Consider the following 27,706-nt stretch of genomic DNA (forward strand, 5'->3'; position numbering starts at 1 on the left):
CAAGTTATTTTGCAGCATGACAATGGTCGGCCACACGTTGCCGAAAAAGAACGGGATTTTTTTTAGGATAATTTATATGTTAGAATAGGAAGTCCTGTCATATACGGCATTTTTTTCAGACCTGGCTCTATCAGACTATCATCTTTTTCAAAGTCTGTAACACCAATTGCCAGAGAAACATTCGAAGAAGATATTCGAACATGTATCGATGACTTTATAACCAGCTGCCATTCTTGATATAATTTATAATTTACCTACTAAGAAAAAATTATAGAAAATGAAGGTGAATACTTTGAAGCCTAATCTTATACTGCCTTTATGTAATAATATAATAATTTTGAATTTAGAAAAAAAAAAGGAGAAAAAATTTATTTACTAATATGTATAATATGTTTATAATATTTATATTAATCTCTAGCTTAACTTAAAATTAAGTTTTAAAATAATTAATATAGTTAAAAACATTATGAAAATATTAAAAATTATTATTAAAATATTAAAATATTATTATAAGTTGAAGTCTTTTAAATATTAATTATATTCAATGTCACTTTCTCTTTTCATCTATTTTTTTTTTCTATTATATTTTTTAATTATTTTTTCGTTAATTCTATTTTTCATTGTTATCCATCAATTTACGTCTGCTTTTTTTACTTCACAAATCATTATCAAATATTATGCGGATTCCTTTTATAACTTGCATATTCTGAACATCTCCTGTTTATTATTTGTTTAATATTTGATGATCTTTACTATTTTTCCTATTTTCTTTATTTCTAATTCTATATGTAAAAAATTTCTTATTCTTTGTAATAATTTTCATGTTTCTGGTTCCAATTTTAACTTCTTTATTATTATTTTCTTTCTTTCTTTTTTCTCTTTTTTCTTATATATTTTTTAAATAACCGCTTACTTAAACTTTTAATTTCCATATTGTTTTCTTACATCTTTCTTTTATTTTTTCTATCTTATTCTCTTTTTTAGCTATTCCATTTTTTAGTTTTTTGAATTTCTCAATTCATTTTTATGTTTTTGTTTCTCTCCTTTTGTTTTTAGTATTTTTACCCGCAAATCGTTTTTTAATTGATTTATTTTATTTTTTACGTTTGGATTTTTAACATTCATTTTTTTAAATTCCTAGAATAATTTTAACAATATTTTTTTTCTATCATATTATCCTATTGTTTAATTCTTTCTCAAGCTCATTTATTAAATTTTTATTTTGTCTGGTTCCACTTGTAATTCGCTATTTTGGGCTTCTGTAAGTTACAATTTAAAATATCGATTGCTTTTTTATCCATTTATATTTTTATGAATTTGTTTATCTATCTTTCTTCATTTTATGATATTCTCTTCTGATGAGAATACTTTCTTTTTTATACAGAACATTCTGTTATTTATTGTATTCTGTTATTACGAATTTGCTCTTTCCTTCTAATTAGTATGTTCGTTATATAATCATCTTTCTTGGTGTTTTCATCTTTTTCTTTTTTTTTCTACTCATCTTTGTTTTTTATTTTCTGTATTTTTTGCATTACTATCCATTGAAGTTTTCTTATATTTAAAATTTAAACATTATTAAAAATTATTAATCTTGAGAATTATAAATATAATCTATAAATAAACTTAATATATTTAATTATTATAATTATATTACTATATATACAAATATTAATAATTATAGATAACATTTTATTACATTATACAATTAATTACAATTACATTATACAATTATTATAAATAATTTTTATTTTTAATTTTTTAATTTTTATTTTTATTTTATTATAATAAAAAATATAATAAAAGAAAAGTCTAAATATATTTTACTTAAAAAATGAAATAAAATTGATTATATATGTATAATATAATAATATATTTTATTTTTGGAGATTTGGTTTTAGAGGTTAAAAAATTAGTATAAAAATATTAATTTATTTATTAAGTCATAAATATTTTAAATTTGTTAGATAAAATAAAAACAGATAAAATCTGATCATTTTGTCATATCTTGTTCTATCTCCTCTTCATGTCATTTAACGCAAATTGTTTATAAAACATAATAAATAACTTTCAATCAACATTTCTATATATTTAATTTTTGCCAATTATTTAAGGATATTAATAAGGATTTTAATAAGAATCTTATCAATATAATATTACGATTATCATTTTATCTGTCATCAATGATAATTATGCTTTTATAGTATAATATAGTATAATATAGTATACTAGCGTATATTAGTAGTATAATATAGTATAGTATATAGTAATATACTATAATATATAATATTGCGTACTTGCTTTTGAGGAATACTATACTTATATTAAATATGTTGATATTTTGTTTTGTGAAATAAGGAAATTAATGTCATCTGTATTTGACAATCAAAATAATGCTTAATGATTCATTCGTTTTTAAATTTATGTAAATGACTATTAGATTCAAATCAATTGAAACCAAACAATTTCCTTACGTTTCTCACATGCATAATGCAGGAATATTTCTTTATCTTTACTGATTCGATTTATTATAATGAATTATCTATAATATTAATAATAAATACAATTCTTTCTATTTGAAGAAAACTTTCAATTATCCATTATCCATTTAATTTAAATTATATTATCTAATAACAGTATTATTCTCTTTTTTTTTTAAGATTTTATAATATTTTTATTCTACATTCATATTTAAAAGTTTTAAATATAAAAATAATAACGAAAAAAACATCAATAATATATATGCTAATCTTTTGTCAGTTAATATTGATAATATTGATAATAGATGAAATGTCAACTCGTTTCAATTCATTCGAACTATGGTATGTAGTAATAAAATTATTATATTAAACTTCTACTACTTACTAAATTTCTAACAAAAGTTAAACAATTAAGAGCAAAATCTATGCTAAAGAAACATAAATTTTCATTTACATCAATGAATGAATATGCTTGTTCACGAAATGCTGTTAATTCGAGATTCAAAAAATTCAAAGTTAATTTCTTTTAATCTTGTCTGTTCAATGTTCAATTCGAATAATTCAAAAATTCAAAAGTAATAATTTAAAAATTAGATTTATGTTCTTAATCCGTTTAATAAATTTTTCAATAATTATATATTATAATTATAATTATAATAATACATAATAATTATTGAAAAATAAAATAAATGTTTATGAAATTATGTGGAGATATACTATATAAATGTTTAAAAAATATAAATTTATTGGAAAATATAACGAAATTTTATAAAAAGAATAATATTATGATTGATTATGATGATTACAAGCATGGAAATCAAAAAAGTCCATATATGATATCAATTATGTAATTTTGATGCAAACATAAATAAATAACAAAATGAATGAAGCAAAAAAGAGATTTATGAAATAGAATGTAAAAATTATATAAAGAATATGAATAAATTTAATTCATAGAAATCAAAATCTTTTATATTATTCAATTTTACGTAAAACTAAAATGATCAAAAAAATTTTTATCATATTTTATAAATTATTATTTATAAATATATTTAATTCACTTTGAATTTATAAAAAGGAATTGGAAAATAATATAATTTAAAAAAATTTTTTATTAGCGATTGTATTATTGTTGAATATATTATAAATTTATTAATTAAATTAAATTAATATTATACAATTGAATAAACATTCTCATACAAATAATTAAATTTTTGAATACTCATATTTGTAAAGTATTAATAAATATTCTATCGAAAACAAAAAATTTGAATTTTTTTCATAATATATTTCATTAAAGTTAATATCCAAATATTTTTAAATAATATGATTATATTAATATTACTATACTAATTATAAATATAAGAAAAAATACTTCATATATCAGGAAAATATCAAAATATAATCCGTGCCATATAAGATATTCTACACAAGATGCAGAATAAGCAAAATAATAAGATAAGATAAGAACAATACAAAGAATCCAAGAAAATCTTACATAATACACACTGCAACAAAAAGGATTTATAACATTGATATTTTTCTTGTAATGATATATGCAGAAAAAAATTTCAAAAGATATTATGTCAAAATAATATATATAAATTAAAAACAAATGTAAGTATGTACTTCATGATCAAACGAGCTAAAATTTTAAGGAATAGGAAGAAAAGAAGAAAAAAGTCTTAGAATATAAAATTTTAGCTTCGGCTTTTTTATAGTTTTCGCGATATTAATATAAAACTTAGTATAATATATAAATAATATATATTATATAAATAATGGGTAAATCAATCAAAAAATTCTGATTATATGTCTGCCTATATATATATCTTTTGAGAATTGGTATGCATCAGCACATGCGATTTTTTATTTATCGTTTCTTAATATGAGCAGCATTTAAAATACATAATAGTAAATTAATCAAAAACCTAAATATAAATTATAATAGCAATTTTTTATAGAATAATATAGATATCGAAAATGAATATTCATGAATATTTATGAATGTTAATTAAATTCATTGTAATGATTATATTTTCATCCAAGAATTGTTTTATATTTTACATTTTATTTACATTTTGCGGATCCAAAAATTTATAGAATGTCCAAACTCAACATTGATTTTGAGATGTTTCATTATAATCTATAAGAAAGTAGGTTTTGAATGATCTACGTATTATATATTTTAGACACCATTTGCAATGTTTTTAAGTAAGTGGTTGCTGACATATTGCCAAAAGAATGTACGTGTAGTCAAAATTTAATATATTTTAGAAAAAAATTTTTATTAATATTTCTAAAATTAATAAAAACCTGAAGTTAAAATTTTATATTCAGAACTTTCCCTCCCCCTTTCTTCCTCTCCATCTTTAAAATTTTAGCATATTTGGTCATAAAATGCATATCGCGCTTTATTTTAAAAAAATTTTTTTGATAATAAAAGAATACAATTACTATATATAAAATTTATATATTTATAAATTTAATGGTTTTTTTTGCAACAATTAGCACCGTTTGAATGACTATAATATCAGCAGATAAGAGAAAGTAAAAAAGCCCCAAAATATTTCGCCCGTGAAAATATACATCCTATAAAAATAATTTTTTGATTTAAACTTAATGCTAAATAAATAAATTAATTTTATAAACAACAATTTTTATTAATTTCAATATGATACAAAATTTTATTTTGTCGTAAATATTTAAGAAATAATATAAAAATAAACAAAGATATAATATTTAATAAAATATTTGATAATATTTAATAATAAAAAAAAAGAAAGTTACTTATCCAAATTTAATTTTAATTTTCTTTTTTATCCTTTTTCAATAAAATCAATTTTGTAATATTGTAATTTCATGAATTTAAAACTAGTATAATATGATTAAGTAAAAATAAAATAAAATGAAGCAAAATAAATAAATTAATAATTAAATAAACTAATTTCTGACTTCACAAAACTTAAATGAAACTTTTGTGAACACTTAACAAAACTCGATCTCTACTAGTATTTCATGTATTTCGCAGTTATATGTTTCCAAAGAAAATTAAAACAGTTCTCCATCCAAAATTGTTTACATTACATTATTATTCAAATTAGAATTTTATAATTCATTAATTTGTCAAGCGTTTATGTGATTTTTTTATTTATCTCTATCTATCTTTATTTTATCTATCAATAAGTAATTTTTTCAATAGTCCTGATATATTTGAAATTTTATTGTTATTGTGAAATATGAAAAAAAAAAATTATACGCTCTTTTGGATTAACTGGCGTATACAAATTTTCAATAAAAAAGACTAAATTACATATTAAAGTTTAATTAAATATAAATTTATATGGAAGAGAATATCTGAAAATAAATGTTATCACTCAAAGACCATCTAAGAGTGCCTGAAGTAATGATGATTAACTGACTGATTAACTGAATTTCGTTTTTATTTTCTAATTGTGATTTAACTGATTTCCGTGGTAATCTTTTTGGCAATAACTATAATCTCTGCGTTATATTTAATTCTAATATAATATAATCTGATTTGCATTCTATCTAAATTGAGTTTTAACTGTGATTTTGAAAAACTGTCTTGGTTCTCTATCCAATCATTATATTCCGCGAAAATACAAACGGAAAAAAAAAAAATTAAAAAGAATGATCGTATTGAAGGACAAATAGATTCTTGTGAGATCCTTGTCCTCATCGCAGCACGTGAAAGTTAGGATCCTTACAACTGCTTCTATGATTGTTGTTTGCGAGCATTTATCTGAAGAGTTTATTCAGAGAAATTTTTCATATAGAAAAACCTTTCTATTATTATTGCTTGCAAATAAATAAAAGATGATGTTATCTGAGAATCGTTTTTGAATATCGTTTTTGAGAGTTTAGTCAATAATTGTATATTTTTGATATATTTTAGCCTGGCTAAACAGATCCTAAGGGCGATATATTTTAAATTCACCGACAATTAACATCATTCTAGTTCGAGAAAATAGAAATACACTGATCAATTCTTGTTTATTTTGATATTTTTATATACAAATCACTAATTCAATTCGAGGAATTTCCATCTAATTTGATGTCAGACATTAACTGTTATATTATTAATTATTATCGTGTCCTACCGGGAAACTAAGATCCTTCCAATTGAATTAGAAATGGATTTTATAAGGGCACGAGTTTCATTTATAAAGAAATTTCTTATTGTGAATAAGTCATATTTTAATCGTCGAGTACAACAAATAGATAGATTTCTTTTAACATCACATCGTGTTCTGATCGTCGAACATGATTACTTGCTGTAAGAGAGACTCAGCTCTCTTATAGACACGCGCACTTGTAATCGCTTACATAGTCCATTCATCTTTAACTCTTTCGTTATTATGAGCAACTATAGTTGCTTTGCATAAGATGGCACGTATTATACGATATGACGAGTGATTGGAGTTATTGCACATCGTATTTTTCTCTGGAAATATAGCATCAATATTTTGTTTTTATCATCAATTTTTTTTAAACATCGTTAAAAAAGCAACTCGAATTATGAAACATAAACGCAGCTGCTGATGATTTTTCTCGAGCACTGTGCATTTTTTTGATGCGGCGGCTCGTTCAGCGAGAGTACCATGATGGAGAAGCCCATAGCGAAAGAGAAATATAAGAAATATACCATTTGCTACAACATCTTTCGAAGAGGATTCTTCAAATATCTATTAGTTTCCATCCATCAATATCATTACAATACTAATATTACGGGCGCGAACATTAATTCTTCGTGCCAGATCCTTGATGGATCATCAAGCAATTACAAGCGTATTGAAGAAATAAGCTATTGTCAAGATTTAGAAACTTCATCAAGACTGCAAACATACATTCTACGAAAAGAAAAGTTACTTCACCTTTCCTGGATGATATTTGAATAAGTTTCTGCAAACGGCTATGGATTGCCAGATTTCAGACAATGAAGATCAGGCGACACCTTTCTTCAATCCTACTTATTTTCAGCCAAGTCGAATATTTATTGAATTTCATTCATATTAAAATATCACACACTCAAACAATGAGTTGAGAAAATTAATTGACGAATGTGACCGGCTCAAATCTAATCTAATAAAATTCAAAACTTTCTGCAATATAGGTGGAAGAACTACTTCAGTCGACTTTCTTTAGGAGCGGCTAAATTGCAATGTAACACTGATCGATAAATTCGAAGATTGTACAGTAACGAATACTGCGTAAGCGCACCATTTTTTTCGCAAAAACATCGAAATATATTTCGATGGGGGATATATATTTATGGGATCCGTGGATATTTACAATGTGCACAGATGTAGTCAAATTCATCGATTAGACTCATCACTAGATATGCGAGACATTGATTCCACTCTGGTTACTTTCAATTCTTCTGCTAAGTTTTTATGGCGAACTCAGTGAATGGATCTTTTCTTCGATAATCTATGATAAACTGCAATAAATCATTAAATATTGAGAGATTTCATTTATTTAAAATTTGCATTAAAAAGAGAGGTTGCCTGAGTTTTAAAATCGTTGGCAATGTCAGATGATTATTATTTATTTTTTTCCACCGTATGGAAGTTATTACATAAATGATAGAAGGATACAAATGAACTAGTTGATTACTAGTGGATGTATTATTCGAATTATCTTCAGTATCTATTTTTCGATTATGTCTTACGCTAATTAATAGATGATTTTACCAATTTTTACATCTGGTTTTTGAAATCATTACAAGAATCCGTCGATCAATGGGACACTGTTCTGATGCATTTGTTATAAAATATATCTAATAAAACTAAATCCTTGAATGAGTAAAGCGTGGGAAAAGCGAGTGTCTGAACCAAAAGATGCAAGAAGATTTTAAGCGATTTTCAGATTTCGAACAACAATATCAATTTTTATCTGAAGTTATTTCAGGTACTATTATATATCAATGTCGACGAGATTCCTTACTTAAAAACAATCACAAACTGTCACGCTAATAATTCCTGAGAAACCAATATGCTCGTTGCATTCCTAGAATCACATACTTTTGCAATGCAGAGTTTAAGAGTCCCACAATCGGTGACCAAATCGTTCATGTCAAGGAATTTTGAAAATCTGTTTTAATTGTCTTCAGACGGGATACAGGACTAAGGTGTGCAGCAATGAATTGTAGTATCATATTCTAATCTAAATATCATATTCTCTCACATATCACGAAGATAATTAAATCGACTTAAATTACTGAGTAAATCATAAAGGAGGCAACCGCGAATGATGTTCTACAATCGTTATGTTCCATGTATTGTGCCGACGAGTTGAAACGCATTATGCTTTCGTCAGCAATAATCATTAATAACGACATAAAAAAAAGGCATGAAAGTCAAGCATTATTAGATCATGATTCGCAAATAAATATCATAAAAGCTTCTTTAGTAAAACATTTCAAGCTTTCTAATTCATCCTGTTGAATATTCATTTCGAATATTGAAGCTGCTGACACGAGTACTTCAATACACAGCAGAGTCTATGTCGAACTGGCTTCCAAATGTACGGATTTTGCATCATTCTGTCACTTTTATGATAAATAGAATGGATAGATGATCACTTCCAATACTTCTAATTTCAGAATTTCGGAAACAGCAATCCATGTCCCATCCCATATTATTTTAGCAGATTCACAATTCTGTGTTCCACCTGTAGATCTTATAATTGGCAACAGTTATTTGTGGGATGTGCGTGAAGCAAAATAAGTTGGGCTTATTCATTTTTATTAAATCACAATTGGGATGGATTTTCAATGGATGGATTAGGATTGCTCAAGATCTAGAATCACAAATTTGCAATATAATTACAAACAATCAACTTAGTGAATAATTAACGCAGTTTTGGGAGTTGGAAAATATATCGTCCAATGAGGAAATAGCTAGTCATTCATGTGAAAGTCATTTTGTAAAATCGGTTATGCAGCATTTAAATGAGCGCTATATTGTTAATATTCTATTTACTAAAAGTATCCAGACTAGGCAACTCGCGGCATGACAGAAAGACGATTCCGTAATTCAAAACGAAAATTCTCAAGATGATCCGCGTTGTATGAGCAATATATGGCATTCATGCAGGAATATGTCGAATTGGGCCATATGAGAAAGGTAAGATTAAATTCGTGACTTAACATAACCTCTTGCCACATCATGATATTATCAAGATCGCGAGTAATCATCAAAGTACGGGTAGCATTCGATGATTTTGCGAAATCGTCAACCGAGTTTTTTGAATGACGTGCAACAAATCAGGACAATTTCTTATCAATTCTAATCCATTTTCGCATATATTTCATCGTCCTAAATATTGAAAAAAATGTTTTAACAAATACTTATAGCGCCCCATTAACCCTTACAACGTACATTATAGAGAGAAACCTCCCGAGAATTTACAATATTGCTATATTGCAATATATGAATTAAATACCATATAACATCACGTCGACTCTTTATTTGAATGCATTTGGTCTATAATAGAAGATAGAATAATATCTAGAATAATAAACTTTCAACTGTCGCGAAATCTAGACTTCACACAAGAAAGTTCTGTTGTCCATTTGGTGACTAGAAAGATATATTGAGTTTCTTCCTCAAGATGAAATCATCAATTCTGCCAAATCAGCTTGATAAATTGAAAGCCGCCATAGCAGAAAAACCAGAACCAGAATTGGCGAACCAACGAGATTGTTCAAAAAAAAAAAAAACTTAGAGGATATCTAATATTCTATATTGATGATTTTTTAACAACACGGATATGAAAAAAATAACCACAATTAGGGAAAAAATAGTGCTGCATAAATATATACGATGCAACAGGACAGAACCTAGAGGTACAAGCTATCTAATAGGATAGATACTTGCTGCAGCTAAGTCTGAATTGACATCTTTTTACAACATGGGCATAGATTATGTTAGATTGTTTCTTATTGAGGAATAAGCGCGCAATAAGGTGATAACAAAGTGTCTATTTGTGTGTATTTGTTTGTTTAGCTAAGGCAATTCATCTAAAGTTAACCACAGACCTCACAATGGAATCCTTTTTAAAAAGATTGTTTGAGTAGATTTCTTTCGTGTCGGAATTGGTGTCGCGAAATCTATTTGGATAACAGAATCAATTTCGTGAGTGTAGAATTCGTGAGTTTTGAAAAAAACTTAACTAATTTATAATTTATAATTTTTAATTTATAATTTATAATAATCACGGAAGGCATTTATACCGATTGACGATTTATACCACATTTCGGCGGATTATGGGGAAGCGCCGTTAAATCGGCCAAACAACATTTATTATGGACAATAGGAGAAACACATCTCACTTTTGAAGAATTGTCCACAATATTAACGAGTGGAGGTTTGTACGAATTCTCAGCCACTATATCTCATCTCGGCCGGCCTAGGAGGTATCCTTATCCATTAACTCCTGAACTTCCTTAATTGGTCTAATAACTAACTTAACCTATTCTGATGTCACTGATATCAAGGTGAATCGCTTGAGTCGATTTCAACTACTCTAAGCGATGCAATAATACTTCTGGAAACGATGGCAATGTGATTATTTGCACCAACTCCAACAACGAAATAAATGAAGACATAATTGGAGTGCGCACAATGGTAGTAATAAAGTAAGAAAACCTGCCGCCATTACGGTGGAAATTGGATTGCATTGTGAAAGTGCATTCGGGAAAGGCCCGTATCAAAAATTTGCATTCTACCAGTGGAGAATTCGAACTTATTTTGCTTCAGAAATGAAAGGCGAATCAATTAATCAGAATCTGGAAATAGTAATAGTAATTCAAGGACTGTAACCATTAATTATATATATTTATTATACAAGAATTATAATCATTAATTATAATCATTCATTATCATTGAAAATTTATGTAGACAAAAAACTAATCAAAATGTGATTACAGCGGACAATAATTTGTGAACATAGTCTAATTGTAGATATTATCATATTGTAAAATTGAACGCGAGCCGTTCAAGATAGGCGAGCACTTGTCATTCGTGAGATTTGTGAAGATTTCATTCGGAGAAATTCCTCATATAGAAAATCCTTTCTGTTATTATCGATCACAAATCTTTCTAAGTCTAAATAAAGGATGATGCTATCTGAAAAAATTGTTGTTTGTGAGAGTTTAGTCGAGTTTATAATTGTATATTTTTGACGTATTTCAGTCTAACTGAATCGATTTTAAGAATGATATATTCCAGACTCAAGAACAATTAATATCATTCTGGTTTAAGAAAATTTATAATAAAGATACGCTGATTTTTTTTTTTTTTACAATTTCTGTTTATTATTCTATTTCTTAATATCTTTGTATATAGATCATCAACTCAATTCGAGGAATTTCCCTCTAATTTGCCAGTTAGGCATTAACGGCGATATTAGTTATTATCATGCTCTAGTTATTACCGAAAAATTGAAATCCTTCCAATTAGGAAGGGATTTTCTGAGAGTACGAATTTCATTAAGAAAGAACTTCGTAAAAAAAGTCTCATTGTGAACAGATGCTGGGTACGACAAATAGGTAGTTTTTCTTTAACATCATATCGTGCTCTCAACATTGGACACGATTACTTGCTATTATGAAAAACTCAGTTTTCTTATAGACGCGCACTTGTAATCGTCTATTCATCTTTAAAAAATATACCATTTGTTATGATATCAGTTTAAGAGTATTCAAACATCCATCTATTAGCTTTCATCCACCATTACAATACTGCAGGTGCGAACAATGATTGTAAAGCATTTGGCGTGTAAGTGGGACTTGTTCAAAGCTGTTATATTTTATAACTGCTATTGAGAGTTTAGAAAAATAAGAAAACTATATCTGTAAATTACTGCTACAACTTAAGATATTGAAAATGAAGCTATCTTCACTTCATAAATCAGTTCAGGTTTTTATCCTTCTATCCTATAAATTATTTTTGACATAATATTATAATTAATAAATTTTAATATACTGATTATAATAATTTTTGTAAATTCAAGAAAGAACAAAATGCTTGATATTACATATTATATATGATTATGCTTGATGATATTAAAATAAGATGATAGATGATTAAAATAACCATGTTCATTTTAAGAAAGAAATTATTTAATTGATTTATATTATTTGTATTTTATTAAAAAAAAAGAAAAAAAGAAACGAGAATAGAAACTTAAACTCACGAGAATATGTATTTGCTATCATGATTCGCACAGAAGAGAACAAAATATCCGCGATAAAAGGATTCTTCTAGTATACGAAAACAAAAATAAAGAAAAACAAACAGCAGGAATTGATTCTATTGTCACAGTACTTTTAACATTTTTAATGAAAACATATTTAAATTGCATTCTGATTGATGGCAGAAAAAAAAATACAATCTAATTGTTTTTAAATTGTTTTTGTTTTGTTTTTAAAATTAAATTCAAAATTGTTTAGAATTTAACATTTTATATTAAGAAGTTAAAAAAAATAGAGCAAATGCTTAATTCTGTTTAAAAAATTAAAAAAAATTCATGTATCACATATTTATTGAAAACTCAGATGCATTAATAATAAATTTTAAAAAATTATTAAATTAAAAATGAAAAAAAGTCTAGTTATATTGAAAATATATTTCTTAAGTAAAATAACGATTAGTTTTAACAAGATTTTGCATTTTCAGCTGTAATAAAAGAAATTTTTTTCATAAATGAAATAAAATTATGACAATTAACCGTTATTTTTTATAAGAAAAGAAAGTTTTTGAATGTGATGAAAAAAAATAAAAAGAACTCATTCTCTAATTTATAAAATATATTTATAAATTTATAAAATGAATTTTAAATGCTATGATATAAAAAAAACACAATTGTTTAGGCATATAATAATGATTGTAAAAATGTTAAAATTTCTAATAAATAGGAACATAAATCAAAAAGTATTATCAACAGAAAAAATTAATATTATTTAATTTTATTATACTAATTTATAAAAATTTTAATACATTTTAATTCGGATTAAATTAATAAAATATAAATCAATCTTATTTTAAATTACTAATTGAAAAAAATAATTGTTATCTGTTTAAAAAAAAATACAAATATCTGAAATATATTTTAAAATAAATCTCTGAAAATAATTTAGTTTTTTGCATAAAAGTTTAGATAAAATAATTGAAATTACAAATTTAATTTTATACAAATGAATCTATGATGTTGTACTCTGAATATAAACAAATGCAAAATGAAAATGTAAATGACGGTTCAATCTTTATTTCAAATTTAATGAGATTTTGAAATTAAGTTACAAAATAAATTAATTTTTTACGGGCAAATATCATCGATGGTATTAAAATTACAATTAAATAAAATTAAATTAATTTAATGCTATAATATGACATAAAACAAGTAGTTTAACAGTTTTTTTTCTAATATATAAAATTTAGTTTTTAATAAAATTTTCTCAATACAATTTATATTTTTATATTCTTGTTTTTTTATAAAATTTTATGTAAAAAAAAAAAATATTCTCGATCATGAAAAAATCAAAAAATATTAGATCACAAAAGATTAAATTCTATAATAAAATATATAAATTATAATTCTGTAATATAAAATAAGTTAACAGTAAATAAATTTAATAAAAGTTTCGGATACCATAAAATTTTTATTTTTTCGCATTATAATTTTGTTCGTAAAATATATATCACATATGAACATACATCATATGTAATGTTAAAATATTGTATAGTATCAAAATATTATAATTAATTATAGTATAAATTTTATTTACACAATATTAATATAATATTTGTTAAATATGATACATTTTAAATAAAATAATGATTAATTTTAATATTACATTAATGTTCAGACACGTAGCAATTTTCATGAGTATTTCGGAATTTGAAGATAATATTTTATAAAAATGGTAATTTCTACAGATAATATTAAACTTTGTAACAATTGTATTTGAATATTTGTAAAATCTATTTATCATAATAACACAAAATATAATATTTCAATATATAACACAAAATATATAAATTCAATATATAACTTATATTATAATATAATATTTTTCATAATATTGTTATGAGCGTAATAGCTACAATATAAAACGTCACAACCATATGACGATATGAATCACAGCGCAAAGATGATAGTATTGCTGTAAATAAAGTTATTATTATATTATGAAAGAATGAATTTCAGACAAATGCAACAATATTAAAAAAAAAATCACATAAACAAGTTATTGCCGTGCTCAATACAAATAAAAATACAATGATAAATACCATTAGAAAAATCGTGTTGCATTGATATCATAAAAAAGATCAAAAATATTAGATACTTGATAAAAGGAAACATTTAAGAAAAAGAAAGATTTTGCATCAAATGTGATGAATTTTGATGAAACTGAGAAATAATCAAATAATGATATAAAACATTGAAAGAAAGCTATTATAATAAAAAAATCATCCAAAAAAATTGTCCAAGAATATTTGTTTTAAAAGAAAAATATATGGTATATCATTAATGAGTAAATTTAATATTTTTAGTTTAGATAAACAAAGAATGGTATGACAAAGAATATAGAATTTAAATTTAAAAATATTCAATATAAATATAAAATATAAAAAAAATATGTTTATATTTTTTTATATGAGAATATATTTCAAATATATGTTTCTAATATATTTGGAAAACATATATTTATTTTTGATTAAAAAATATTTAAATATTTTAAAAAATAATTTATAAAAATGCAATGAAAATAGGAATTCTTGACTATATATCATAATGTTTAAAGAAAGTTAATAATAAGAATTAAGAAAATTATTTTATCAAATATTAAATTACTTTTTAAGTATAAAAACTAACACAAAAATTATCTTTGAAACATTATTTTATTTAAAATAATATTTATTATTTATTTTTATTTACAATATCTATTATAAATATTGTAAATAAAATTTATATTATTCTGAGACACAGTGTTTTAATATATACCTAATTATATATTTCTCCAACTTTTCTGTTACGATCAAAATTTTAATACAATAAAATAAAAATTTTGTGATATTAAAATAACTTATCATAATTCATTAATTTTAATTTATAAAAAAGATAAAAAATAAATATTGAAATAAAATTTATCATATTTATAATATTGGCGATTAATAATAAAATTTGAAGTGAAACAATAAACATATAATCCAAAGAATATATTTATTGATCTATGAATAATTTAAAACTTTTAAATTCAAAATTTTGTAAAATATTAAATTATTACATTTAATTTGAAATTATTATATATCATTATTGCGAACTTGATTTGGTGCAAATGGCGAAATGATTGTTATATATATCTTATAATTTAACATTCATGTGAAATACAAATACAGAGACTAAAAAATAAATGAAAGAAAACAAGAATTCAAGGAAAATTGAGCTTATATTATTTATAATATATATGTTTTGATCACGTTAAACAAAGATCATTAAATATGACATGATAGTATTAATTTTTTTCAATTCAAAAAATTTTTATATTATATTATAAAATTTTGTTAGAAAAGATAAATTCAATTCTACTTAATTTTTGTATTGCAACTTTCTTCTAATTTATATATATCTGACTTCTTGCTTTTCATTTTAATAGAAAACAATTAAAATCAACTAAATCAGATTTAATAAATTTTTTTTTTAAATTTTTTATATAAAAATATCATTTATAAAAACATTTAAATAATTCATCATTATTTTGATATATTTAATAATATAAAATTATTTTAATTTTTAATATATATTATAATAATATATTATAATATTATAATTATTTAATATATATAATAATATATTATAATATTATAATTATTTATTATATTATATATAAATTAACTTAAATAATATATAAAAATGATACATTTTAAAATATAATAAAATTTGAAATCAAATTACTTCATATATATATAATTATTATTATATATATTATGATAATATGGGACATTTATTCGTTTAACAATTAATTCTATAATTCTATTTTATTATTAAATAAAAAATAAAAAATAAAAAGCTTTATAATCAATATCATTATAATATATCTATAACTTTTTACATATTTCTTTTTTAATTTTATAATTAACATATTATAAGTTCTCATATAACATTTATAGTTATTGATAATGTAAGTATGTTTTACAATATAAAAATTGAAATTTTTATTCCATATTATACATATTTTAAGCATCACAGTAAACAGTAAACAAGAATAATAGTGCAGAAGATTTTTTCGGCGATAATATTTTTATTTTATCATGATTTTAGTTTTGTAATTGTTTTTATACTCAAAAATATAATTTTGATTCTAAAAGATAATTAAAAATATCATAATAATCATAAATATCATAACATACAAATTAAAAACGAAATTTAAAATGAAAACTATAAATATGCTTTCCGATAACATATGAAAGATATTAAGATTAAATATTTGTTTTAATTAACATAAAATTAATATGAATAGCATATATTTCATATATTTTGTTAGATGTAGTTAAAATAATCTTTCTTGTTTTATTTTGTCAGAAACTTTTAAATGTTATTTGATTAAGTTAATTATAAGTAATCATAATTAAAAAATATTTGTATTATTAACTATAAAATATGTTTTAATATGTATTTATAAATAATTATAAATAAATAATAAATAACTTTAAAAGATATATATAATTATGATATTAATTATTATATATTAATAATATATTATTTATAATATTATATTAAATTATTATTATTTAATATATAATAATTTATTTATTTTATATTATTTATAATTATTATATTTATTTTCTTATAATATTTTTTAATAATAATTTTATTATTAATAATAAAATAAAAATTTTATTATTACTGATACATACATAAATTATGAAAAAAACTTGTGAAATTATGTTACTTTCTATTTAGCTCTTTGATGGTTTTGAATGTTGTAATCATTAGTTACATGATATAGTATACACAATATGATTCAATATATGCATCGTTTAGAATATTAAATCATGATATATATTTATGACAAACAAAATAATATATAATAATACTTTGATGAATATTAAATAATTATGATTTTACTTTTTTTATCAAAATGTCAATTTAATTTTTTTTAATATGTGTATTTTAAATAATTTTAAACCAATACTAAATATTTCATTAATTTTCTATAAATTAACATGCTATATCTGTGCTATAGATACATGTACAAGTTATAAAAAAAATATTTAGTTAAGACTTTTTTTAATTAGCTTATTATTCATTATCATTTTAAAATTTTATATAAAAAATGTATATTGTATGATATATTTGCAATATTTTTTCGTAATTTTCTATGTTATCAATTTGTTTTTAATTTTGTTCTTTATATCTTATAAGAATTTCAATTATTTAATTAAAATTATTCATTTTTTGTTTTTAATTAAACAAAAGTTATGTAACGAGTTAATTAAATAATTAAATTAATTAAATAAATAACAAAATCAAATTAAATAAAATTAAGAAGTTATTATTTAATATTTCAAAAATTTTTATTTCATGCATAAATTGTTAAATGCTAAATTTTTATATATATTTTGTTTTCATAAGCTTCTGTTGCAATGTCTTAAAACATTGAATATTCTTTTCAACTTTCTAAATATTTACCAAGCTTCAATATGTTTTAATTATATGTATATACTAAAAAATTTTTTTTCTATTAAGAGTTAATGCATATTTTTCTCTTTTATAATTAATAAATTTTTTTGATCAACCATTAAAAAAATATTTATATACTTTATTTTTCCTAAATAATTTTTGTAAAGAATATATATATTCTGTAAAGAAATAGCATATTAATATATTGTAATAATATTTCAAATATATAAATAATCAAATTATAGTTAAATAATATCTTAAATAATAACTGTTTTGTATGTTATATATAATAACTATTTTATATTTATATTTAAAATACCGTTTAATAATTTTATAATATTAGTAATATTTTTTTTAAATTTAATATATATATCTAGTAATATTTTTATTATCAATTTTTCTTTAAATTAGATTTTAATTATTATAATATTAGAAAGACAAGAATTTATCACAAGAATTAGAAGCAAAATTATCATTCTTTATTTATTAAATATTTTTTAATCAAAATTATTTTATTTTTTAATAATTAATTTTTATTTAAATTTTTAATTATAAAAATAATTAATCATGTTAATTAAATATATAAATGACTAAATATATAATTATAAAACTGAACATTTATAAATATATATGAATGTTGTTAGTAATGAAATGTTGATATTTATATTTCATAATACATTTTAAGCGAATTTTAAAAATTTGTTTAATATTTCACCATAAATAAAATAACAAGTAATATTTATATCTTTAAAAAAGAACATTTTTATTATCTATGAAAGATAATAAAGATATTTTCAAAATTTGTAATTGTAAACTTGAAAATATCAATAGAATTAATCACGAAATATAGAAATATAAAATATGTTCATATTATAAAAATAAAAATTAAAAAAGAAATTTAATAAAAATCGAAAATTTTTCAGAAAGCAAGATAAATATAAAAAAAAATTGAATCTAGAATAAAAAAATCTACTAGTAATAAGTATAAGAAAAATAGAAGAATATGATAACCAAAGTTGATCATTTATTGCGATAGATACTCTATATATTCAATTTAAAGGTTAAAAGAGACTTTCTTATTACATAACAAGAAACAGAAATCATGATTAGAATGGAAAAGTGCAGTACGAGCGAAAGTGTAGATATAGAATACTAAACAATTTCGAGTGAAACTTGCAGAATGTCATATTAGTATCATATAAATATGCAAATAAAAATTCAAGTTGCTATCGTAACTTCACATGAGCATTAATATTTCCTTCTAGTTAATAAAAAAATAAATAATAAGTTTTTTTTAATATTGAAAAACAGTTTTGAATTGTAAAAAATAAATTATATTTAGAAGAATAATAAAACATTAAAAATTTCTTAGAAATATTTCTTTATTTTGATTTTTATTCGTATACAGAATGTTTATCAAAGTATCTACAGGTTGTGATTTTGCTATATATGAAAAAATAAAATTTTTTTGTTTATGATTTCATTTTCGAATAAATCGGAAACTTTTTAATTGTTATGAAATTAGCTAATTTTGGCTGATTAGATACAAGTAAATTATCTATTATTAAATAGATAATTATTATAAATATAGAAAGCAAAAAATATAGAACAAAATTTTTTCATTCTAAAACTAATTTTCAAGAAAATCGAATTTGAAAATTACGTAATTACTTTTTGTATATATTCAATTTTTAATTTCTTCAAAAACATTCTGAATTTAAAAGATAAAATTTTTTTTAAACTTTTCATGTGTAAAATAACTCTAACGGTTATTTACTGATATCTAATCAGAAATTAACCAATTATATCTTTTTATATTTAAAGTAAATTTTTAAAAAATGAAATTATACAAAAAATTTCATTTTTTTTCAATTTATTTTTATATATAAAATCAGTCCATTAATTGTATTATCAATTATTCTTTATTATAAAATTGTATAAATTATACAATCAAAAATCTAAGTAAAATATATAATAAATAATTAATAATATTATATTAATAATAATAAATATCATATCATATTTCGTATATAAAATAATTCAATAGAAATATATGAAAAAATTATAAAATAAATCTTTACAAAATCAAATATAAAAAGTATGAAATGAAAATATTTGGTATTCGGAATAAATAAAAGAATTTCGCCAAGATTTATATTTCATTCCCATGCTAAATTTTGATTCTCATTCTATTTTATTAAATATAATCAAATAGTGATTGTATTTATGTTAATTATGGTTTTAATAAACTAACAAAATAAAATAAAATCATTCATTTCAATAGGATTTACAATAGCTTATTATTTATATAATAACTATATTGTAGTCTATTAATATTGTATTTGTAATTGAAATCAAATTTCAATCAAATACAATAATCAAATATATGAAATGATTTCATTATGTTTATTTGCTTACATTAGATATAATTTATTATTTATTTTCCTATTCTAAGATGATAATTTTTTTTGCCTTTTATTAATTAGAATCAATAATTATATTAAAAAATGGTTTTCTCCTCTATTTCCCTCTTTTTTCGTATTGATAATTCATCTTAAAAAAAAAAAATAAATAAATAAATTAAAAAGCACAAAAAATATTATCATACATTTTAATACATTAAAATCAATTAAAATTTATTCTCAATCGCTAGAAATTGTTTTTTCCATAAAAATTAGAAAAATAAAATTAGACAATTTTTTTTTTGAAAAACAAAAAGAATCATTTTATATTTCTATTTTCAACATTATTGTATTATGTTATTGTAATATGTTATTATAACATATATATACACGAAATCTTATAAAAAAATATACAATGTTTATAACTAAAATTTTAGAATGATTGTAAAAATTTTATCAAACTATAATATACTATAATAGATCATATATATATATTATAGATTAACTATATAGACTTTGCTTTCTATACATAAAGCAAAGAATTTTGGAAAAAATTCAAATTTCTTCACATCAAAACAAATAGTCAAAATAAAATTTACAAGAAATATGTACGAACTGAAATTTAATTTTGCATAACTTTCTAGGAATCTCGTGACAATGCACGATCTTTTACTTCAACGGAAGCACAAACGGAACTTCCATTGCAAGGTGCTTCAGAAGCGCTCGAAGATCTCGATGCTCGCGGTGCTCGTCGAAGAGAGAGACGAATGCGAAGGCAACATCGTCGAGCCTTAAGATCATGTTCGATGCCACCATCTTATCCTGGGACATCAGCGGGATGTCAGGCATCTTCAACCGCTCCTGGAGTACCGCTAGTTACTCCTACTAGAGGATTTCTACATCTTCCACCACCCCATTTGGGTCTTAGGGGTCTTAGTCTTGGTCTACCATTTCCGGTCTCGACCAGTGTTTCTCCATTTGGCCGGTAAATATACAAATACATCTTTATACATAAAGTGTGACAAACTACACAATATAATGGAAGACATATGTTTCGCGACAAAAATCTAATGTAAGATATATTATTTTAGCGAATAATTTATTTATATTTTCTTATACAATTATCAATGTAAGTATCCTTTAATACAATTACATTATATATATATATATATATATATATATATATATATATATTTTATTTTTATATTTTCATATTTTATTTTATATTTATATTTATATATATTTATATATAAAATATTTATATATATATTTATTAATAATAATTAAATACAATCTATTTGTAATAAGTGTGAAAATTTATTGGAGATTATTTAAACTAGAATTAGTAACTTAGAATTAGTAAACAGTAAATAAATACTTTTATTTTTCGATTAGAATTAGAAAAACCAATACGACAAAATTAAAAGACAGATAATATTTTTGTTAACATAAAATAACAATGTTAAAATTCATAAAATAATTTTTTTACTTACCTATTAATAATATATTATGTTTTTTAAATGATTTTAATCGATTTCTTTGATAATGATATATCAATTTTTAATAACATTTTAATTTAATGTTTTTCATTTTTTTAATGCAATTTTTTAATTCTTTTATATTATTAGGTTATTTATTATTTGAATAAAAGAGAATAAAGAATAAGTATTAAATAAAAAATAAATATCTTGAGTGAATAATCTTTAGTAGTTTTCAATAATTTTAAAATCTTAATTTTAGATCAATAAGAAATTAAAAATTAAATAAATGATAAAATTTTAATTTTATTTGCTTCTAGAAAATTTGTGATTCGATGCAAGCTTCGAGTATACTTGAATTATCTTGTTAAAATGCGAAAGTTGTTGAAGTCATTTTGCAATTATAAAAATATGCAAAGATGTAGAAAAAAGTAAATGTTATAAAGCAAAGAATATAAAAATGAAATAATTAAAAAAAATTATATTTTTCACTTTAATGTAAATAATCTTGATTATTAAAATTATTATCTTGAAATTAAACATGATTACATTTACGGTGTATATAATATGCCAAAATTTTCTAAGTTTAGAAATGATTCTTTTTTTCTTTCTCTTTATTAGTAAATAAATATTTTTTATTTTTAGATTTATGCAAAATAAGAATCATCTTTTAAAATTTTTTTAAAAATCACGATAAAAAATTAATTAACAATTTATTTACTAATGTTATAGTGATTATTGTATGAAATTAATATTATATATGTAAATATATCATATAAAATGACATTGAAAAGGAATTAATAATAAGCGTTGAAATTAGATAGGAAATAACTTTAGAAATTATAAAATAGTAAAACTGTACCAAAAATTAGAAAAATATATAATCTTAGATTTACAATTAATGATATAAAGAAATAGAAATATACAACTGAAACTCAAATTCTTCTATAAGTAAAACTATCTATAAAGTCAAAAAATAAAAATGTAAATTTTACTATACCAATGGTTATTACAACTCAAAACTGCCAATATCTGAATACAATATCACCACTCTTAATATGAAAAAATTTTTAAAATTTGATCAGCAATTAGAAAAAATATGATGATTCGAAATAAATAGAATAAAATTTAATAAACTTAAATCATTAGAATTTTAAGTCATTAAAATGTGATTTAATTGCAAAAAAGGTATAAGATTGATAAATAATAGACATATTATATTTATATAATATGCTTTGCAATTGTTCTATTAATCTTTTCGATAAAATAATATAGGATACTAATTAAAATATATTACATAATTCAATTGATATATTCAATTTGACATATAAGAATCTCGAGTCAAAATTTATGTCTTATTTTTTATGATGATATGAATTTAGTAAATCATAATTATTTACATCTATATTTTTTGTTAGCTCTTTTCTTCTTTCTAAAATATTTCTATAATTATTGATTGATATATTCAAACTTATTTTATGTTAATTATTATTCTTTTTTAATGTCAAAATCTTTAAAATTACTCAAGTTAATTTTATTTGAAGCAATAGATATTTAAAATACCATTGAAAAGTAATGTTTGTTGGAATGTACATATAATAAGGAAAATTGAATAATAATATTGTTAAATCATATTTTTATCTTTCAGTTCAAATTTCGATAATTATTTATATTAACGATTACTCATTGATTTTAGATAAGTTTGAAATAATTATCATTTTGAATGTTTTTTGTTTATATGTTATTGTCACTTTAAACAAATTATAAAACGAATTAAACAAAAATATTATTTAAGTTGGTTTTTTAAATTGATTAATTGATTTTATGTTTAAATTAATTTTTTATGATTAAGTTAGATAATAAAAGATAAGAAAAATTAATATTATAAAAATAGAAATGAAAAAAAAATTCTGCTATTAAAAAATATATAAATAATAATATAAAAAATGCTAATATAAAAAAATGCAATTTTCTTGTATTGAAGTCATATTTCTATCCAATATTATATCGTTTGTTAAAATAAAAATTCAATAATTTAATCTAATCTAATCTAATTTAACATAACATTTTATGAAAAATTGTAATCAGTTTTGAATAGGATAAATTCTTTTTTATTTTTATAAAAATGATAAATAAATTTACATTATAATATATTTATCTCATAATTAATTTATTTTTTATTTACAAAATTAAATTCTGTTAAATCATTTTTAAACATCATTAAATTTCTTTAATAACATTTGTAAAATATTATATTGATTCACATGCCACTGGCATGATGATTGGATTCGCTTACTATGTGTGTAAAAACATGAATGAAAATAACTATCTATGAACTATTAACACAATCTAACCAAAATACAGACTCGTGAAATATCTTGCCTATGATTATTTAGTATCGTGCAACATTTTAATTAATATTATTTTTAATAATATTTATGTTAATAATATTATTATTTTGTTATAATATAAAAAAATTATTTCAAAATAGTAACAATATTACCGGCAAACATTGACGAGAAACTTTTTTAACTCAAGCAAATATCAATTCTTAATGAAAAAAATTATTGACAGAATTTAAATGTTACTTATTGAAATGTATTAAAAATTATTTAAATCAAAAATTTTACCTATTAAAAATAGAATGTATAATATTTATATATTCATATATTTAAAAATATATTTTTATAAATATTTTTTATTAAAAATTAAAATCGAACAACAATAACATGTAAAAACAAAACATGTGACAAAAGTGCTTTAGAATAGTGATCCTGATAATAGTTTTAAATTTATTAATATCGCTAATATAAATATCTATAATAAATAGTTTTCTTTGTTATTTCAAAAATAATTAGATTCCTCATAAATTCTAATTCTAATTTATTTTTATTTTATTAATAATTATTTTTTATTTGCTTATATATATTATATATATAATATATAAATTTATTCGAAATGTATTATTTCAAGTTAAAGAAAATTGAAAAAACTTTAACTTTCTTTGAAAAGAAATTCAAATAAATAATAAGTTATATAAATAAAATAGCTTCAAATACATGATTTTAAATTCCTTAAATACAAATAGTCTAACTAATGAACTAACTGAATAAGCAAAAAAATTTTATTCCATATGAATACTTGTCGTAATTATTATCAATTTTTAAAATTCATACTTATAAATCATAATTTATATGATTATATATATAAACATACATATAAATTGTACATATATAATATTTATTACATTTATATTTGATTATTTAATGATTCATATACCGATTTAAAAAATATAAACAGTATAAAAACAAAAACCAGGATTGATTTTTAAAAGGGCCACAATAGTTCGAATTTTATTTTCAATAACTTCTTCATTTTCAATAGTTTAAATTTTAGTAAAAATTTACGAGTAAGTATAATTTGTATATTTTGTAGTCATTTCAATAAAATACAACTCTCAATAACTTCAAACTTCAAACTCTCAATAACAGTTAGATAACAATTACTTCACAAGTTATTCTTGCGTACCAAATGCTTTGTGAAAGATAACTATAGAAGAGATCCTGACTCATATTCTGCATCGTGATGTCATGAGAATCCATCTTTGGAAATTGTCTTTCAACATGATTATTCTTTTTTATCTCTTCTTAGTTTGCATTTTCGCTGAAGATAATGATTGAAGGAAAGCCGTTATAGTTTTTCAAAATTATAGATCAGACAGAATTCAGATCAAATCATAATTAAAAATTACATCATAGTTAAAATTCAAATAGATTTAGATCAGATCACTGTTAAAATTCAAATAACTTCAGATCAAATTACACTTAGCAAGTTCAGTATCATAGTTAAAATTTAAATATAATGCAAATCACATTATAATTAGGAACTAGATAGAATTCACAGATCATAATTAGCAAACGTCAGAAAAATCGCATTTAATCGCCGCAGGAATCAGTCAAATCATAATCAGAAATTGCGAAATTCAATCAATTCTTAATCAACGGCAAATAGTTGAATGAATTAATTACCATTAGTTTAGTATTGTATGACTATACAATTGTTTGTATAGTCATACAAGGATTATAAATGATCTTTCAATAATAGTATTCAGTTTAAGTATTCCCTTCTATGCAATAATATATAACAATAGAAAAAAATATTTAATAATTTCTTATTATTTTAAATATATATTATTGTTATATATATTTATTGTTTTTAAAAGTATTTTAAAAAAGTATCATATTTTCACATTAACGAGTGAAAATATAGATATTGATTTGTTTTCAAATATAAATGTCTAGCATACGTTTTTCATTGCTTTTGATAACAGTGCAACAAACCCTTACGTAACATATCTCTGATATGTGCCTTTGTAGTACACCCTGCTGTTCCATTACGAGTATTTCTTTTTGAAATGTTTTAAGTTTCGAATATTTCTTTTTGAAATATTTCATATCCTTCGTCGCTTATTACATAAGTTTGGTCCCGTTTTTACATTCGTTTTTACTATGTTAAAATTTTACAATAGTTCTTTAAATTCTCATCCAATCATAAAATTTATATATATATATATAATGTTTATTATTATTATATATATAATGTATAAAATATATATGTATGTGTATATATATATATATATTTATCTTTTTATGTTGAAAGAATAAAATAAAACTTTATTATTATTATTTTTATATCTAAATCTTTTATATATATTTATATGTATAATTATATATGTATAATTTTACATTATATGCTATTATATATATATATTAATCAATATCGTCATCAATTATATCAAGATAAATCATAGATAAATATAAATATATTCTTTTTTAAAGAAAATTAAAAATGAAGTTCCGACTGATTCGATTGATTCGGAATGATAATAATAGATATTCACAATATATATAGTATAGAAATTTTATCATATCATAAATAGAATTATGATGATAATAAATGAAAACTAATATATCTTTAAAAAATTTCACAAAAATTTGAATGTTTTTTTTTTATATGTTCTTGTTTATTGTCCAATTAATAATTTTTTGTATCTCTATAAACAAAAAGAAAAAATTGAAAGTAAATATTTTGTATATATTATTAGATGTGCAAATAAATTCTTTCTCCTTTTTTTCTACAATCATAACATCTAATTCTTTTATTTTTAAGAAAAGTCGTGCTCTAAAAGTTTCCAGTCCTATGCAACAATGACATCATTTGCGCTATTTTTTTTTTTTTTTTTTTTTTTTTTGCATTCCAGATTAAATTAGCTGTTGAAGCTAGTAAAATAATTTATGCGGCACTGGGAGAGAACGTTATATCTTATAGAACATGCAAAAAGTGGTACCAAAGATTTAAAGCCGGAAATTTTAATTTAGAAGACGACGATCGTTCAGATGCACCAAAAAAGACGATGCACCTAATGATGGTGAGTTAGAGGAAAATTCGACCCAGACGCGAGAAGAATTAGCAAAAAGATTGGGAGTTACTGGACAAGCAGTATCTATCCGATTGAAACAATTGGATAAGATTCAGAAGTTAAGACGATGGGTCCCATTTGAATTATAAGTGAAATGAATAAGAAAAACAAACTCGAAGAAAAAAAACAAACGAAATTTCTATTGCCTTGTTT

At 21.5% G+C, this 27,706-nt stretch overlaps 1 protein-coding gene across 9 annotated transcripts in view; it reads left to right on the forward strand.

The window, feature by feature from the left end:
- The window catches only part of LOC100864971 (uncharacterized), a 113,809-nt gene that overhangs the window by 59,234 nt on the left and 26,869 nt on the right, over positions 1–27,706 (forward strand). For all 9 annotated transcript variants that reach the window (XM_003698116.4, XM_086912586.1, XM_086912581.1 and 6 more), the window contains one exon: positions 21,241–21,581. In XM_003698116.4, coding sequence (XP_003698164.1) covers positions 21,241–21,581 — 341 coding nt within the window. The remainder of the gene's footprint in view (positions 1–21,240; positions 21,582–27,706) is intronic.

The sequence above is a fragment of the Apis florea genome, unplaced genomic scaffold, assembly GCF_048593485.1.
Source record: "Apis florea isolate Af1SG1 unplaced genomic scaffold, ASM4859348v1 contig_3391_pilon, whole genome shotgun sequence".
NCBI lineage: Eukaryota > Metazoa > Arthropoda > Insecta > Hymenoptera > Apidae > Apis > Apis florea.